At 45.2% G+C, this 14,680-nt stretch overlaps 2 protein-coding genes across 6 annotated transcripts in view; one reads left to right on the forward strand and one right to left on the reverse strand.

Annotated features, from left to right (window-relative positions):
* The window catches only part of Tkfc (triokinase and FMN cyclase), a 14,212-nt gene extending 9,164 nt beyond the window's left edge, over positions 1-5,048 (reverse strand). The window contains exons 1-3 of one of the 5 annotated variants that reach the window (XM_031389695.1): positions 4,737-4,900; positions 4,479-4,579; positions 3,740-3,848 (exon numbers count right to left, since the gene is read on the reverse strand). In XM_031389695.1, coding sequence (XP_031245555.1) covers positions 3,740-3,742 — 3 coding nt within the window. In that variant the 5' untranslated portion in view covers positions 3,743-3,848; positions 4,479-4,579; positions 4,737-4,900. The other 4 variants (XM_031389692.1, XM_031389694.1, XM_031389693.1 and 1 more) reach the window with 4 other exon arrangements.
* Ddb1 (damage specific DNA binding protein 1) overlaps positions 5,049-14,680 on the forward strand; it is a 23,921-nt gene continuing 14,289 nt past the window's right edge. The window contains exons 1-9 of the mRNA XM_031389687.1: positions 5,049-5,263; positions 6,348-6,496; positions 7,350-7,466; positions 7,809-8,030; positions 10,263-10,377; positions 11,178-11,275; positions 12,371-12,529; positions 13,526-13,609; positions 14,298-14,414. Coding sequence (XP_031245547.1) covers positions 5,203-5,263; positions 6,348-6,496; positions 7,350-7,466; positions 7,809-8,030; positions 10,263-10,377; positions 11,178-11,275; positions 12,371-12,529; positions 13,526-13,609; positions 14,298-14,414 — 1,122 coding nt within the window. The 5' untranslated portion in view covers positions 5,049-5,202. The remainder of the gene's footprint in view (positions 5,264-6,347; positions 6,497-7,349; positions 7,467-7,808; positions 8,031-10,262; positions 10,378-11,177; positions 11,276-12,370; positions 12,530-13,525; positions 13,610-14,297; positions 14,415-14,680) is intronic.

Below are 14,680 nucleotides of genomic sequence, written 5' to 3' on the forward strand. Positions count from 1 at the left end.
GAAATCCACCTGCCTCTGCCTCCCAAGTGCTGGGATTAAAGGCATGTGCCACCACTGCCCGGCTAAAAAGACATATTTTCTTTTTTTTATTTATTATATGTAAGTACACTGTAGCTGTCTTCAGACACATCAGAAGATGGTGTCAGATCTTGTTGTGGGTAGTTGTGAGCCATCATGTGGTTGCTGGGATTTGAACTCAGGACCTTTGGAAGAGCAGTCAGTACTCTTAAGTGCTGAATCATCTTTCCATCTCCCACAACTGGTTTTCATGGGCTAGAGCTAGACTGCTCAGGCAGGGTGGCAGGGTGGCAGGGTGGCAGGGTGGCAGGGCCCAGTGCTAGGTCCTGCATGTTCACAGAGAGTAGGATACTATCCCTGCCCTCCATGGGAACACAGGTATCATTCTTACAGGCTATGTGAGAGGGACACACATGTGCATGGCAGCACAGAAGGGCCTCAGTCTCCTGAAGGGACCTGGGAAGTCTTTATGAAGAACAAGTAAGGGACATGTAGGCATTGGGAAGGGGGTAGGAGGTATTCTGAGCAGAAGGAAGCATAAGCCAAGAAATGGGGTATATGAAAGAATAGTGGCTCCCGGAAGCATCAGGGTGACATAGTGACACAAGCAACGTGGCTGGCAGGAAGAAGTAGGCAGGGGCCTCACAAGCCACAGGAAGAATCTTGTTAAAAGGAATTGTTAGGGTCAAAGCCTTAGCTCTAGGAGTCTAATAAACTATTTTCAGCTACATGTCCTCAACAGGACAATTAAAGAAACAACAGTAAAAAGTAGAGAAAGAAGATTTACCAATTTACTTATAATTTATATTTTATAATAATTTATCAGATTGTTTATTATTTATAAATTCATCAATATGAATTGGGAAGAGGAACAAATAAAGAGGTCCAGGGATACTCCCCCATATCCAAGGCTCTCTTCAGGGCACTGATAGGAGGTTTAGTTTTTTTGTTATTGTTGTTGTTTTTTTTAAGATTTATTTATTTGCTGGGCAGTGGTGCTGCACGCCTTTAATCCCAGAACTTGGGAGGCAGAGGCAGGTAGATTTCTGAGTTCGAGGCCAGCTGGGTCTACAGAGTGAATTCCAGGATAGCCAAGGCTATACAGAGAAACCTTGTCTCGAAAAAAAAAAATTATTTATTTATATTATACATATGAGTACATCACCACTGTTCCTTAGGGCATTGGATGCCCATTACAGATGGTTGTGAGTCACAATGTGGTTGCTGGGAATTGAACTCAGCACCTCTCGAAGAGCAGCCAGTGCTCTTAACTGCTGAGTCATCTCTCCAGCCCTAGAGGTTTAGGTTTAAATAGGGAGGTATGTATAATCTAGTAGTTCTAGCTGGGTATGGTAGCACAGGTCTTAGGAGATGGAAGCTGGGGTGGCAGGTACGGTCTGGAGTTCAAGGTTAGCATCAGCTACACAGAAAGTTGGAGGCCAGCCTGAGCTACAGGAGACCCATGTGTCTTTTTCTTTTTCTTTTTTTTTTTTAAGATTTATTTTATTTTATTTTATTTTATTTTTATTTTTTTGGTTTTTTGAGAAAGGGTTTCTCTGTGTAGCTCTGGCTGTCTTGCAACTCACTCTGTAGACCAGGCTGGCCTTGAACTCAAAGATCTGCCTGCCTCTGCCTCCCAAGTGCTGGGATTAAAGGCGCACGCCAACACCGCCCGGCTGACCCACGTGTCTTAAACTGAACAAAGCCAGGTTGTGGTGGTGTATGCCTTTAATTTCAGAACTCGGGAGGCAAAACCAAACCAAACCAAACCAAACAAATAAATATAAAAATAAAACACTGAAACAAATAAAAAGCCTAGTCAGTCCTGGCCCAGGTGTGGCCCTGCCTGACACTGACTCATCCCTCTCCTGCAGGCGCTGGGACACGGTCAGAAACAGTGAAATTTCCTGGCTAGTGTCAGGCGCTGGAACACGGTCAGAAACAGTGAAATCTCCTGGCTAGTGTTGGGGCTTCTGTCTTTACCTCCCCCAGCATGAGATTCCTGAGAAAATTCCAGTTTCTTGCAGACATTGTTTCAGCAGTCTGATAGCTAATAGGAAGGGGTGAAATTTCTCTTTAGAATGTCTGCATTTTGCCTGGGCAGTTACACTGTGAGCTATGGGCCAACTTAGAAGGTAGGGTGTGCAAATGCTGGCCTACGAACCCTGGAGAATACCTCTGGGTTCAGCTGAGTCTTCAGTGGCTGTGTAGTAAGAGGGGAGCTATGCAGGACCGGAGTAGTTGCGAGCCCAGGCTCTAGAGTCAGTGGGACTTGGTATCAAACCATGCCTGCCTGTTGTTAGCTATGTGAACACAGGGAACAAACATCTGTTTTGGGCTCAATTCTTCCTCTGGGAAACAGTCATTTACTAGTGCTTATACCAGTGTTATGAGAAAAGCTCACTAGAAAGGTGCTATACTCCCCTTGGTGAACAGGCTTTGAAAACCTAGAGCTAGCCAAATAACATTATGGGCTAGGATGCAGCTGGCCGCCTTTGTCTTCAGGAGGCAGGAAGAGAGAGCCTCAAAGAGGAGACTACTGGCACCACCTAGTGGTCACAGCTGATCCAGGTCTCCACAAAACACGACTCCCTGCCTCTCTTCTGAGCCTTTATGCAAAAGGAAGCGCAGATGTCTTCCTGCCAGGCTTTCCTTCACTTAACAAGGGCCAAGGCCATAACACCTGCTTAAGGATGACGAGAGTAGCCCGGGTCAACAGACAACAAGCAGAATAAGATGAGCTCCATTTCTTAAGCACTAAGAGCCAGACCTATTTCTAAGTACTTATGAACATGTCTAATCTAATTTTCCCAATAACCCTTTGAAGGTAAGATTAGTACAGAAAACTGAAGCACAACAACTGACTGCACAAAGTCACATAGCCAGTCAGTGCCCGCCTGCCAGGTTCATCCCAGCCACATGCTGTTTTCCCAAGTGGCTGAAGCCACAGGTACAGGCTGGGGAAAGAGGGATTCTCTGCGTATGTGTGGTGTGGGTGTCAATTCCAAGCCTACCCTCCACCTCCCTTCAAGAGATTCCCAACCATTCCTGCACCAGAGCCATACCTGTTTCCCAGTAATACAACGGGAAGGAAAGGCAAGAAGGGGGAGGTACTACGTGAGGCCACTAGGATTCTAGTCTGATCAACACCGTGCGGCCACGTGCTAGCAGCTCTTAGTCTGCCACACTGCAGATGGGGGTAAGGAGAGGAGAGGCTCAGAAAAGTCAAGCCTTTGGCATGGTAGTAACACAGTGGTGGGGGTGAGGCTGAAATCGAGCTCAGATCTGTTCAAGATCAGTTTGAAAGCAAAGCCCAGGGACACTGAGAGCCTCCCACACTGCAGTTCCTTGCTCTGGGAGCAGCCTACACATGCCTAGGGTGAGAAACAAGGCCCCTGATCATTCTTCCTGGGTCCCTCCTTGACTGGCAAAGTGACTTATTACACAGCAAGTAACTTGTTGTTCTGATCTAAATGCGTGACTGAGATCCTAGCCATAGGGGTTTCAGAGTGCCTGAGGTCAATCTCAGACCTGGCTTGGCCCAGTTCCCCCGCCCACAGGAAAAGGAACAGGGATTAAGCCTGGAGATACAAAATGAAACTCTTGTCTTCTGGACCCCAAGAGGCAGCCATCGTCTCAGACGGGGAATAGAGAGATTCCAGGTGTTCAGAGTGGAGATCCCCCATGGTCCTCCCCCTGTTGTGGCCCCCACAGGACTCACCATGGTGGGAAAGTTCTGAAACAAGCTGAGCTCACACTTCTGTTCTGAGATGACACAGGGCGGACAGTCCTGACTGCTACCTGTTCTGAAGTAGAGACAGCAGCAGCACCTGCAGGGATGGAAAGGACTTGAGCTGCTGAAGGTGCGGGCAACCGATTGGCACTATCATGCCTCCTGTGCCTTAAGAATTAGGGAGCTGCCTCAGACTTTGATCCAAGTCCAAACTCTAGTTCGTGGGCTAGGAATGGAGAGGAGCGTGGGGGCTGGCCAAAGTTCACACCCACACTTGGCCAGAGGGCAGTGTCTAGAACCATGTCCAGCTTAAAGCTGGGAAGGAGAAAATGTACAAAGATTGTTACCTTTCTGGCTGGCCACACTAGTAGTGAGTCAGCTCTGCAGTCCTATTTTACTTCTGGAATACAAACTGAAAGCTCTAGTGAGTTGTCTAAGAGTCAGGACTTAAGCCCATGACTAGTTTTGCTACAAAGCCTAATGTTCCCATTAGTCAACCAGTTCTCCAGAGTCAAGCAGAGTCCCAGCTGGGGAGGTATAAATCATTGTCAGTTCCACATGGTTGACCCCCTTAGGCTGCAGCCTCGTTTGTAAAACAGGGAGTTAGCTCTCCTCTGGCATTCTGGGGATGCTTCTGCTGATCCTTGCCTCCTTTGGGGTTGGGGGAATGGAGGCTGTCTGATGAAGCTTGGGGGCCTGGATCTGCAGGGCTGATTGCACTAGTCACCTGGATGTTTTAGGCTCTTTCTGTGAAATTCCAGCGTTGTGTCTGAGCTTATGATTTGTATCGCAGTAGGGGCACTAATAGTGCTAGCAAGTGATTTGTTTCTGGAGAAATTAAGAGAGGTGAACAATATGACCCCCAGGTGATGTGTGAGGCTGGGACGATTGTCCTAAAGTCAGCTGAGGGCATTCGAGGGATCAGGAGGAGCTCGAAGAATTAAGCAAAGGAAAGCATGATTCTACTCTGGGACCAGATGATCACCTCTCTCACTAGTCTAGTCCTCTGCAGCCCTTCCAGTTCTGAAAGAGGGAAAACCCCGAGGATGGCTGGAGCTATGGAGGAGTCAAGGAGGCAGAATCGAGGAAGGGGAGCCAGCAGGCGGCCTCTTAGGGCATAGTAGACCAAAGAGGAGGACGGTTCGGTTTGCGTACCCGTTCTCTCGCTCTCATCCGGGTACTGCGACCTCTGGCGGTTAGGAAAAGGCGGGGCCTCAGGGGCGGGGCCTCGCTTGGTTGGTCGCCTTGGGCTCCGTAAGTCCTCCAAGAGGCCAGGTGAGGCTGTCCCGTGATCCTCTGCGCCCGGCCTCTCTGGCCTGCAACGTGTCTCAGGGGCGGAGGCAGCAGTCACGGAGTTGGCTGCGTGAGGGTCGGGGATCTCAGTCTCTTCGCTCGTGCCCAGCTCTCTCTCGTCGCTCTAGGAGCCCCACGGGCCAGCCCAAGGCCTCAATATGTCGTACAACTACGTCGTAACGGCACAGAAGCCTACCGCAGTGAACGGCTGTGTGACCGGTGAGATTGCCCCGGCCGGAGACCCGGGCAAGGGAGGGATCCAGGCCTAGGGAGGCCAGCGGCCCCAGGGGCGGCAGGAGCAAAAACTTGGGCTCTGGGAATGGAAGGCGCTGGCAGCCGCGGAACGTCCCCCTCAGCTCGCGATCTCAAAGGAGCTGTTCCACCACGCGCCTTTTGGGCAGCGGAAGCTGCTATTCAGGGTCCTTTTTGCTCGTAGGAGGTCACTTGTTATTGAGGACTGGTCCAGGCCTGGTGGGACAGAGAGCGAAATATGAGTTGTGTGCGTGGTTGACTGAGTCTCCAAACTGGTCCCATGTGGTCAGGGGAAAGGGGAGATGATAATGGGGCAAGTTTAGGGGGTCTTAATTTTCCGGTGGGTATCCAGGAGGTTGAGGAATTTGAGCAATGTCTGCAAACTCCCCCCGCCCCCCCAGAGGCCCTCTCCAGACCCACCCTTTTGCCTGGGGCTGTTGTTTACTCCTGGGCGCTGCCTGAGAACTAGGTTTGGTTGGCGGGTCAGTGTGCGAGCTTTGCCTTGTTTGTGTGCAATGGCTCTTTATCAGCCGTTACATCCCAAACCAAAGAACATTCATCTTGAACTCATATTTTCAGTTACTTAAACTCCTCGTGTGTTTACGTAAATGCTGGTCATTTCAGAACAAAAGTTTCTTGTTCAGAGAGAACAACAGAGGGCTGAGTGGTGTTGGTAGATTGTTTGGGAGGTGAAAGGACAACTCAGAAGGCCCTGGGAAATTTTCTTCAGTTTATCTTTCTGGATGGGAACTCAAGGAAACACAGGCTTTCTCCATTAGCGTCAATTACAGTCTGCTGTTGTAATTTAGAAAGGAAAACCCAACAGTCATCGGAAGAATTTTCGTGGTTATAGTTTGTTGAAGGCCAGGCTGTTGCTCAGTCGATAGTACATTTTTAAAAGTCTGATTAAGGATATAGCTTTATTGAATGTGTGAAGCAAGACATTGAGGTGCTGCATTTGGTGAGGAGGCAAGGTACTTAGGTAACTTTATTAGAGGTACCTGAAAGGCCCATCCTCCAGCTTCAAGAGTTAGAGGCTCTCTTCTTTCAGGACACTTTACTTCAGCGGAAGATCTGAACCTGTTGATTGCTAAAAACACAAGATTAGAGATCTATGTGGTCACCGCGGAGGGCCTTCGGCCAGTCAAAGAGGTGGGAATGTATGGGAAGATTGCTGTCATGGAGCTTTTCAGGCCCAAGGTAAGGGACAGGCTCCAGAAGAACCCTTGGTTGCATAGTTTATGTGGGATGGGTGAAGGTTTAAGTAGAGAAACTCTCCTTTGGGAACGGCAGTCTGTGACAAGGTTTCCCGAAGGAGAGAGTTATTAGGGAAGAGACCACCATGTTGGTTGCTTTAGGAAAGAGAACTTGAAGGAGTTTGTGGGTTAGTGATGCAGAGGGTAGGTTGTAGTATTAGTCCTAGCTTCATTTCTTAGTCATCTCACTTAAAGCACTGTTGAAAGCCTTGATTCTTACAAATGGGCGTAACAGTGCCCACTCCCAAAGATTACTGTGAAGATGAAATGGTTGATTTGCACAGAGTAAGCACATCCCGTTATCTTAACAGTTTCACCATTACAGTTGTAATTCAGCTGTATCCAAAAACAAACTAACAAACAGACAAAAAACCATGAATGTTTTCTGAGGACTGTTAGTAAGACTAAAGATCTATTGTATTTTCATTGTTATTACTACAGATTTATTTTCTCTCAGTAACTTAGGTGAAGGAGAAACATTTCATTCTTTTTTCAAAACTTGAGTAGAATGAGGTGAATTTAAGAGGACTTAGCTTATAGAGCCGAGAGATAGAGAGCTGTGATTGCAAGGCCTAGATGTTTGCCAGCCTCAGTCCTGGCCTTTTGTACATCCCCTTAGGGTCTTGTGTGAGCTTAGTACATGGTACAGGCTCGCTTAGTATTTCCTCTGTGTGGAGAGTGGAACTTGGGAGATTCTTTAAAAGCTTAGAATACTTAAAGAATGATGTTTAAAAGGCTGAACAGGTTGTTCCTGTTTTTGAAAGACTCTCTTTTGATAATATGACATTGGGTTCCAGGGGGAGAGCAAAGACCTGCTGTTCATCTTGACTGCTAAGTACAATGCCTGTATCCTGGAGTATAAGCAGAGTGGCGAAAGCATTGACATCATTACAAGAGCCCACGGCAATGTCCAGGTGAGGTGGCTGCTTCAGGCTGATTAGTTTTTCTTCGAGGGCTGCTGTCATGATGCAGTGATGAGCAGTGAACTGTCAGGGTGTGTGTCACTCCGAGTAATCACAGAAATGGAGAAAGCCCACATGGCTTGAATTGTTTTGATATTCCAAGAGAAAATGAATAGTTCACTCATGGGGTGGGGTGGGGTGGGTGGGGTGGGGTTGGCGGGACACAAATGTGCTCATGTTTGGGTTCCTGGCATGTTGAGTGGTCTTATAACTCTGCCTGGGAAAGCATTGTACCCAGTATCTTCTGCTTCTTTGAATGAGCTTCTTCCCTAATTCCAGCTTTTCCCCCCTCAGGACCGTATTGGTCGCCCCTCAGAGACTGGCATCATTGGCATCATTGACCCCGAGTGCCGCATGATTGGCCTTCGACTCTACGATGGCCTTTTCAAGGTCATTCCACTAGACAGAGATAATAAAGAGCTCAAGGCCTTTAACATCCGCCTAGAGGAACTGCATGTCATTGATGTCAAGTTCCTGTATGGTTGTCAAGCACCTACCATTTGCTTTGTCTACCAGGTACATGGTCTGAGAAGAGAGGGAGAAGCTGGTTTGGAATTATGGGAGTGGGATTTTTACCAAAGGAATGCCTGTCTGGATTTGGTGCTGGCTAGGAAGAAGTCTTGACTACTTCTGAAACATTTTGAACAAAATGGTTAATAAGGGTCAGATCCAACCCTCGACCCCCTTCCCCCACTTTTTTGGGTGTACTAGTACTTGTTTGGGGGCAGCAAATGCTGTCAGGTTTATAGCAGGTTTTAATCCTGAGATTACACTCCAGTAGTGGGCCTTGGGGATTTTATAGGGTGACCTAGTTTATCCTTTGTTTAAGTCTCTTACTAGCATGCCTAGAGGATTATAAAAACTTAGCTGTAGAGAAATGATTCAGAATTTGCCTTTACAAGCCAAGAGAAAATATCTTGGTAGTGCTTTACTTTAGTCTTTGAAAAAGCCGTTCATGTTTTGTCTAGCATGCACTTTCTGGTGACTTGCTGGCTCTTGACTTCTATTTTAGTCTGTGCCTAAAATTTTAGCAGAGCTGATCCTGGGCAGCTGTTCTCTGATTCAGATTTGTTAAGTGGGGGGTGGGGCACAGAGATCCAGACTAACATGCCAACAACATCTTGGTAAAATCTCAGGCTTTAGAAAAGGGCCAGACTGTATGAGGTCAGGTTACTCGCCTGTAGTCAAATAAATGATGATCCCTTTCTACATAGAATGGTAGAATGTGAGCCTGGGAACACTTACACAGCTGTGCAGAATAATGGAAGTGTATGTGGTGGGTTTTGTGTATTTTCTGGTTAACGTAAGGTTAAATAAAGCCAAAACTAGTTGAGGATAATTTTATTTGATATTATTAGCGGTCAGAACTGAAATAAAAAACTTTTAATTTCTTTCCTTTTTTTTCAGTTTTGTAAATATCAGATCATTAAAACAAGGGTGTTGACTACATGGGGCTGGCCTGGCTTTGTCTGTTCCCAGACCAGGGCTGCCAATTGTGATTATTTTCATTTCTCTCTGTGGGGCCCAGAGGCCCACATCCATGTTCACTGAACTTTCTGTGAAGATGGGTCTTTTCCCTTACTCGTTGATGGAAAAGTTTTTATCAACTGCAAGTGACTGTTTTATGCCAACAGTTTAATTTGATGATTATTAGTCACCTTGTATGTGAAAGGTGTTCCAGCTAAGCACTTCATGGGCTGTCACAGTGGCTGAGATGTGCTTCTTGAAACACGTGATTAAATTCCTTCCGTGATGTCTTAGACTTTGGTCTGAGCTTGATTGAAGCCATCTTCTGTTGGCTGAATGTCGTTTTCTCCCCTGCTCTTTAGCCTCTTAAAGGTGACTTTGGCAGCCCCAAGACTGATGTGAGTCATGATTCCAAAAAAGGAGGGGAAGAGTCACGATTCAGAAAAAGGAGAGGAAGATGGAGTTGACAGTGGCGGGACTGGAGCATTTTTGACTACCTTTAAGGGAGCAATAAGTTGTATTGTCTCTGCGGTCACCTCTTCATAGTACTCTTGAGAATTGTGTCAAACAGGGTCTGGGTAGATGACTCAGTGGTTAAAGAGCTTGCTGTGTAAGCATGAAGGCCAGAGTTCTTACCCCCGGACCCCACTTAAAGGACTGGTGGGTGTGGCAATCTGCCTGTAAATCCAGCCTTAGAAGGTGGAGTCAGGCTCCCCAGAAGCAAGCTGGCTAGCAAGAGTAGCTAGCTACATAGGTACAATATGGGTTTGATTGAGAGACCCTGGAATTGAGGGTGTTTCCTAACATCAGCCTTAAGCCTCCACATGCTCTTGCACACATGTATATATGCACACCCCCCCACTCCCCTCCACACACACAGAAAATGGGGGAAAAGGAATTGTCAAAACAATTCTTTTTAATCTTTTAGATTTAGCTTCAGTGTCTCCCTCTTTAGTTATTTGGTTATTTGATACATTCCTTGACGTCAAGAGAAGAGCATACAGGGTATATCTCTCAGTTGTATGCTACAGTGTGGCAGGTTCAATTTTCTATTTAAACTTTGCTGGTCATTTGAATTATTAGAAACAGCACATCTTAGACCACGCAGTCTACTCAGAAAGTAATTCCAGGCTCAGCAGGTGACTATTGGTATTCTGATAAATAAGGACAGGACAGTTGGTGTGACAGGATTGTCAAATCTTGGGTGGTGGTGGTTTGTCCCTTACAGGACCCCTACAGTTTGGGCCACCTTAACTAATCATTCCACTCTTTCTACCCAAGGATCCTCAGGGGCGGCATGTGAAGACCTATGAGGTGTCTCTTCGGGAGAAGGAGTTCAACAAGGGCCCTTGGAAACAGGAGAATGTGGAAGCTGAAGCTTCGATGGTGATTGCAGGTTGGTGGGTGTGGGGGAAGTTGTGTTCCCTGTGTGATTTGGTTCTCTTCCTCATCTTCATCCTCTTTCAGTGCATAGTATTAAGCTTGTGTGGTTTTATCTCCCCTAAATCTCCTTTCTGAATGGCTTTTTGATTTTTGACTTTGGGATTTTCTGTCTTTGTTCCTTCTCCCAAATGCGTAACTTTACTTTTGTGGTGTAGTCATTGACACCTAAAACATTGAGATGAATCTGCAGAATTTCATGTAAGAATGTGTTTATTTTCACTTGACAACTGAAGGGAGCCAATGGAGCTTATGTAAGATTAGAAATGGGTCAGTGGGACTTGTCCAGGTTTCATCTTATACTCTTCCCCCTTATGTTACATTGTCCATCTCATCCAACAGGAAAGTTTAAAATCCCAAAACAATATTAACTCTTCTTAAAAGTGGCCTTGATGTAGGGAGTGTTTGGCCTCAAGCTAAGGAACAAGAGTAGTGACAAGGAAGCAAGTAAAAGCCTTTTATGAGGAAAGGTCAGAAGTGTAGGAGAGAAATTGGGCAGGGGTATGAGTCCATGTGGCAGAGCAGTGAGAACTACAAAGTACCAAGAATGGGGAAAAGATAACAAGTGCCTGTAGAGCCCTCACTCAGTAGACTGAGGTTGGAGCATTGCCTGAGCCTTGGTGTTTGGACAAGCCTAGGCAGTGGAGTAAGATTCCCATCTCAGAACAAACAAAAAATGAGTCCAGGAGTAGGAATGTAGTTCAGTGGTAGTTTCAAAGTATTGGTCCTATTAATAGTGCTGTTTTTCTTCTGCAGTCCCAGAGCCTTTTGGAGGTGCCATCATCATTGGACAGGAATCAATCACCTATCATAACGGTGATAAATACCTGGCAATTGCTCCTCCAATCATTAAGGTGAGCAAGTGTTTTACCATTTTCTTTACTTCCTTGTTATTGACTATTCTCCCCTTTTCTCCATGTGTCAGGAAGAGGTTTACACATCTCTATCACACTGGTCACTGTGTACATAAGATGTTGCTTACTCTTGGGAAATACAGTGTAAGAGTAGCTTGGTTTTGCTTAGCTTGCTTGCTAGCTAGGAGAAATGCTGTTTACTCTTTTGAACTTATGGCAAGTTTAAGGAGAGTTTGAGGTCTAGAGTGTACTGAGTGGTAGAATGCATACCTAGCATGTATGAGGCTCTCTTTAATCCTTAGGATGTTGAATCTCAGCCACCAAGGAAAAGTAAAAGCATTTTCAGGCTTAAATACACATTGATAAATTATATAGATTTTTAAAAATGAATCATAAAGGGGGCTGGAGACATGACTCAGTGATTTAAGATACTAGCTACTATTCCAGAAGATCCAGGTTTTCATTCCCAGTACACACATGGCAGTTTACAAATGTCTATAATTCCAGTTCATGAGATCTGGTGCCTCTTCAGGCTTTTATGGGGTGGTATGCAGAAATACATGCATGTTGGCAAAAGTATCCATACACATAAAATTAAAAACTCAAATTATAAAAATTTTAGGTCTTACCACTTTAAGCCACAAAGTTAAAGCATAAAAGCTTAATTTTATTTACTTTTTGATTAATCTGTGTCAGTATTTGTAGTGAATGAGTGCTCGTAACTGTTTATTACTGTGTCTTTCTGTGTAATTATGTGAGGTTTTTTTTTGTTTTTGCCTTTTTTTCCTCCTGTGTGCTACCTTACGTATCCTAGCTCACCGAGCTTCACCTTCAGTTCTGTTCCAGGTCTAGAGAGTACTCAGTGGTAGTTTTTGTTCTCCATAAAATATATGAGTAAAATTTAAGACATATTGACTGAACTCTTTAGAAAATTATCTTCAAAGGCTGTGCCTGTTTTATAATCTGATTGATTTCTTTGGGGTTAAATGTCTGAGTGTGGATAGTGCAGTGGCTCAACAGGTTTGGAAGGCATAGTAAGTAAGGGCTTCTGGGTTAGAAGATCTTGGCTAATGGCTGCTTTCTCCTGGTTGGCAGCAAAGCACTATTGTGTGCCACAACCGGGTGGATCCTAATGGCTCACGGTACCTTCTGGGAGATATGGAGGGACGGCTTTTCATGCTGCTCTTGGAGAAGGAGGAGCAGATGGATGGCACTGTCACCCTCAAGGACCTTCGAGTGGAACTTCTCGGAGAGGTAGGACTTGTCCCGGTCTTATTTCCCTAGGTGGTTAGGCAGCCCAAATGTTTGTGTTTCTGTACTTCTACTTTGGCAGTTAGGATGCACAACATCTTTAGAAGGGGTTGTCAGTTCTACTGTGGAAGTTGGTTTTGTTGTTTTTTGAGACAGGATTTTTCCGTGTTGCCCTGGCTGTCCTAGAAATACTCTATAGGCCAGGCTGGCCTTAACTCACAGATATCTGCCTGCTTCTGCCTGCTGAGTGCTGGGATTAAAAGCATGTGTTAACACCATCCAGCAAGAAGGTGGTTTCTGAATGAGTCAGCTATTGGAGAATTTCACATGTTGCTAGATGACATCTGAAGCATAAAAAGAAAGTGAAACAGCTGGATGTAGTGTTATACACCTGAATTCCTAGCACTTAGGCTAAGGCAGGATAGTGGCAAATTCAAGGCCAGCCTGAGCTACAATCACTTAGACCCTGCAAACCGCCCCCAAAACACCAAGAACACAAAAGGAGGAAAGGAAACCAAAGACTACAAGACAAGGACTACAAACCAATGTTGACAATGAAATCTGGGAGGAGCTCCTAAAAGACTTAATGCTTCTTAAAGCTTTGCTTTCATCTTTATTGTTTGTAATTACTGACATTTTCATGTGTCATTGTGCCTTGCCATTCAGCCTCTCTCCGCGTATGGCCAAGCTTAATACTTTGCAGTGACCTTGAGAGGTTTTTAATAGCATTGTGCAGACTAGAGATGTTGAGTTAAAGTTACTGTTTGGAACTAGCACCTACAAAATAAGTTGTGGGGTTTTGGGTGGAATGATGTGAGAAGTGGATAGTCACAAAGTTCAGGGATGTGATTCTCGTGTCCTGGGAATACTGAACACTTCAGTAATTGTTTACTGAATTATGGCCTGAGGGGAAGGTCTTAGGTGTCACTTGGTTGAGTAGGGCAATATTAACCCTAAAGTGTTAATCCTAATTTTCTCAATCTGCTGCCTTTCTTCTAGACCTCCATTGCAGAGTGCCTAACATATCTTGATAATGGTGTTGTATTTGTTGGGTCTCGCCTAGGTGACTCCCAGCTTGTAAAGGTGAGCAAGCATCATCTTCCTGCTTTTCTTTTCATGATGCTTATTATTTTCTTTATTAAATTTGTTGTCTGGTGGCTGGACTTTTTTGTTTCTTCATATCTCTGCTGTCCACCTCTGTACTTTATTAACTTCTTCCCTGTGTCTTGATGTCTGGCATCCATATGTCTGGCAGAGTGAATGTCCCTATACATAGTGATGAACAAGACCCAGCTTTCACTCTCAAGTGGGTCATGGTATAATGTAATAGATTGTTCCCTTCTGTTGTGAGTAAACTTTGGATATTCTTCCTAGAAAAATGCTTTTAAATATTCTTATTTAATTAATTTATATGTATGCTCATTTGTTTTTGTTTTATTTTGTTTTTTTTTTTGAGACAGGGTCTCTCTAGAGGCTGTCCTGGAACTCATTCTATAAACCAGGCTACCTCTAACTCAGAGATCTGCCTGCCTCTGCCTCCCAAGTGCTGGGATTAAAGGCATGAACCACCACATCTGGCCTAAACATTTTAAGTTTTTAAAAATTTACTGCTTCTCTGCCTGTGCATGGAGTTCCAGGTTCAAAGCTTTGTTTGGCAGCAATCTTGTTCTAGAAGTATCGTTTGGAGTACAAAAGCAGGATTGAGAGTTTCTTTCAGATAATGTGGATCTATTAGGGATGTTCTGGGACTAACATTGTTCTTTCCTCTTAGCTTAATGTCGACAGCAATGAACAAGGCTCCTATGTAGTGGCCATGGAAACCTTTACCAATTTAGGACCCATTGTGGATATGTGTGTGGTGGACCTGGAGAGGCAGGGACAGGGTCAGGTAAGGGGAATCCTGGGAATAGACGCTCTTCTTGCTTGCCTCTTCAGCTGTCCTTGCTTGCTTATCTAGAATGAGGAGTGTGCACTGAAGATAGTATTAAGAGCCTCTGTACTAAGCCTGGTAAGGCAAGGATACCTACCATTATAGTGTGCCAGACACTGGATATTGATTTCCTGTAATTTCATTAGCACCTTGTCATCTCAGAAGTGGGGAAACTTAGGACTGAGAAAAATGGATTAATTTGCCAGAGGTCACCTTGTAAGTAG

The sequence above is a fragment of the Mastomys coucha genome, unplaced genomic scaffold (genome assembly GCF_008632895.1).
Source record: "Mastomys coucha isolate ucsf_1 unplaced genomic scaffold, UCSF_Mcou_1 pScaffold21, whole genome shotgun sequence".
In the NCBI taxonomy this organism is placed as follows: Eukaryota; Metazoa; Chordata; class Mammalia; order Rodentia; family Muridae; genus Mastomys; species Mastomys coucha.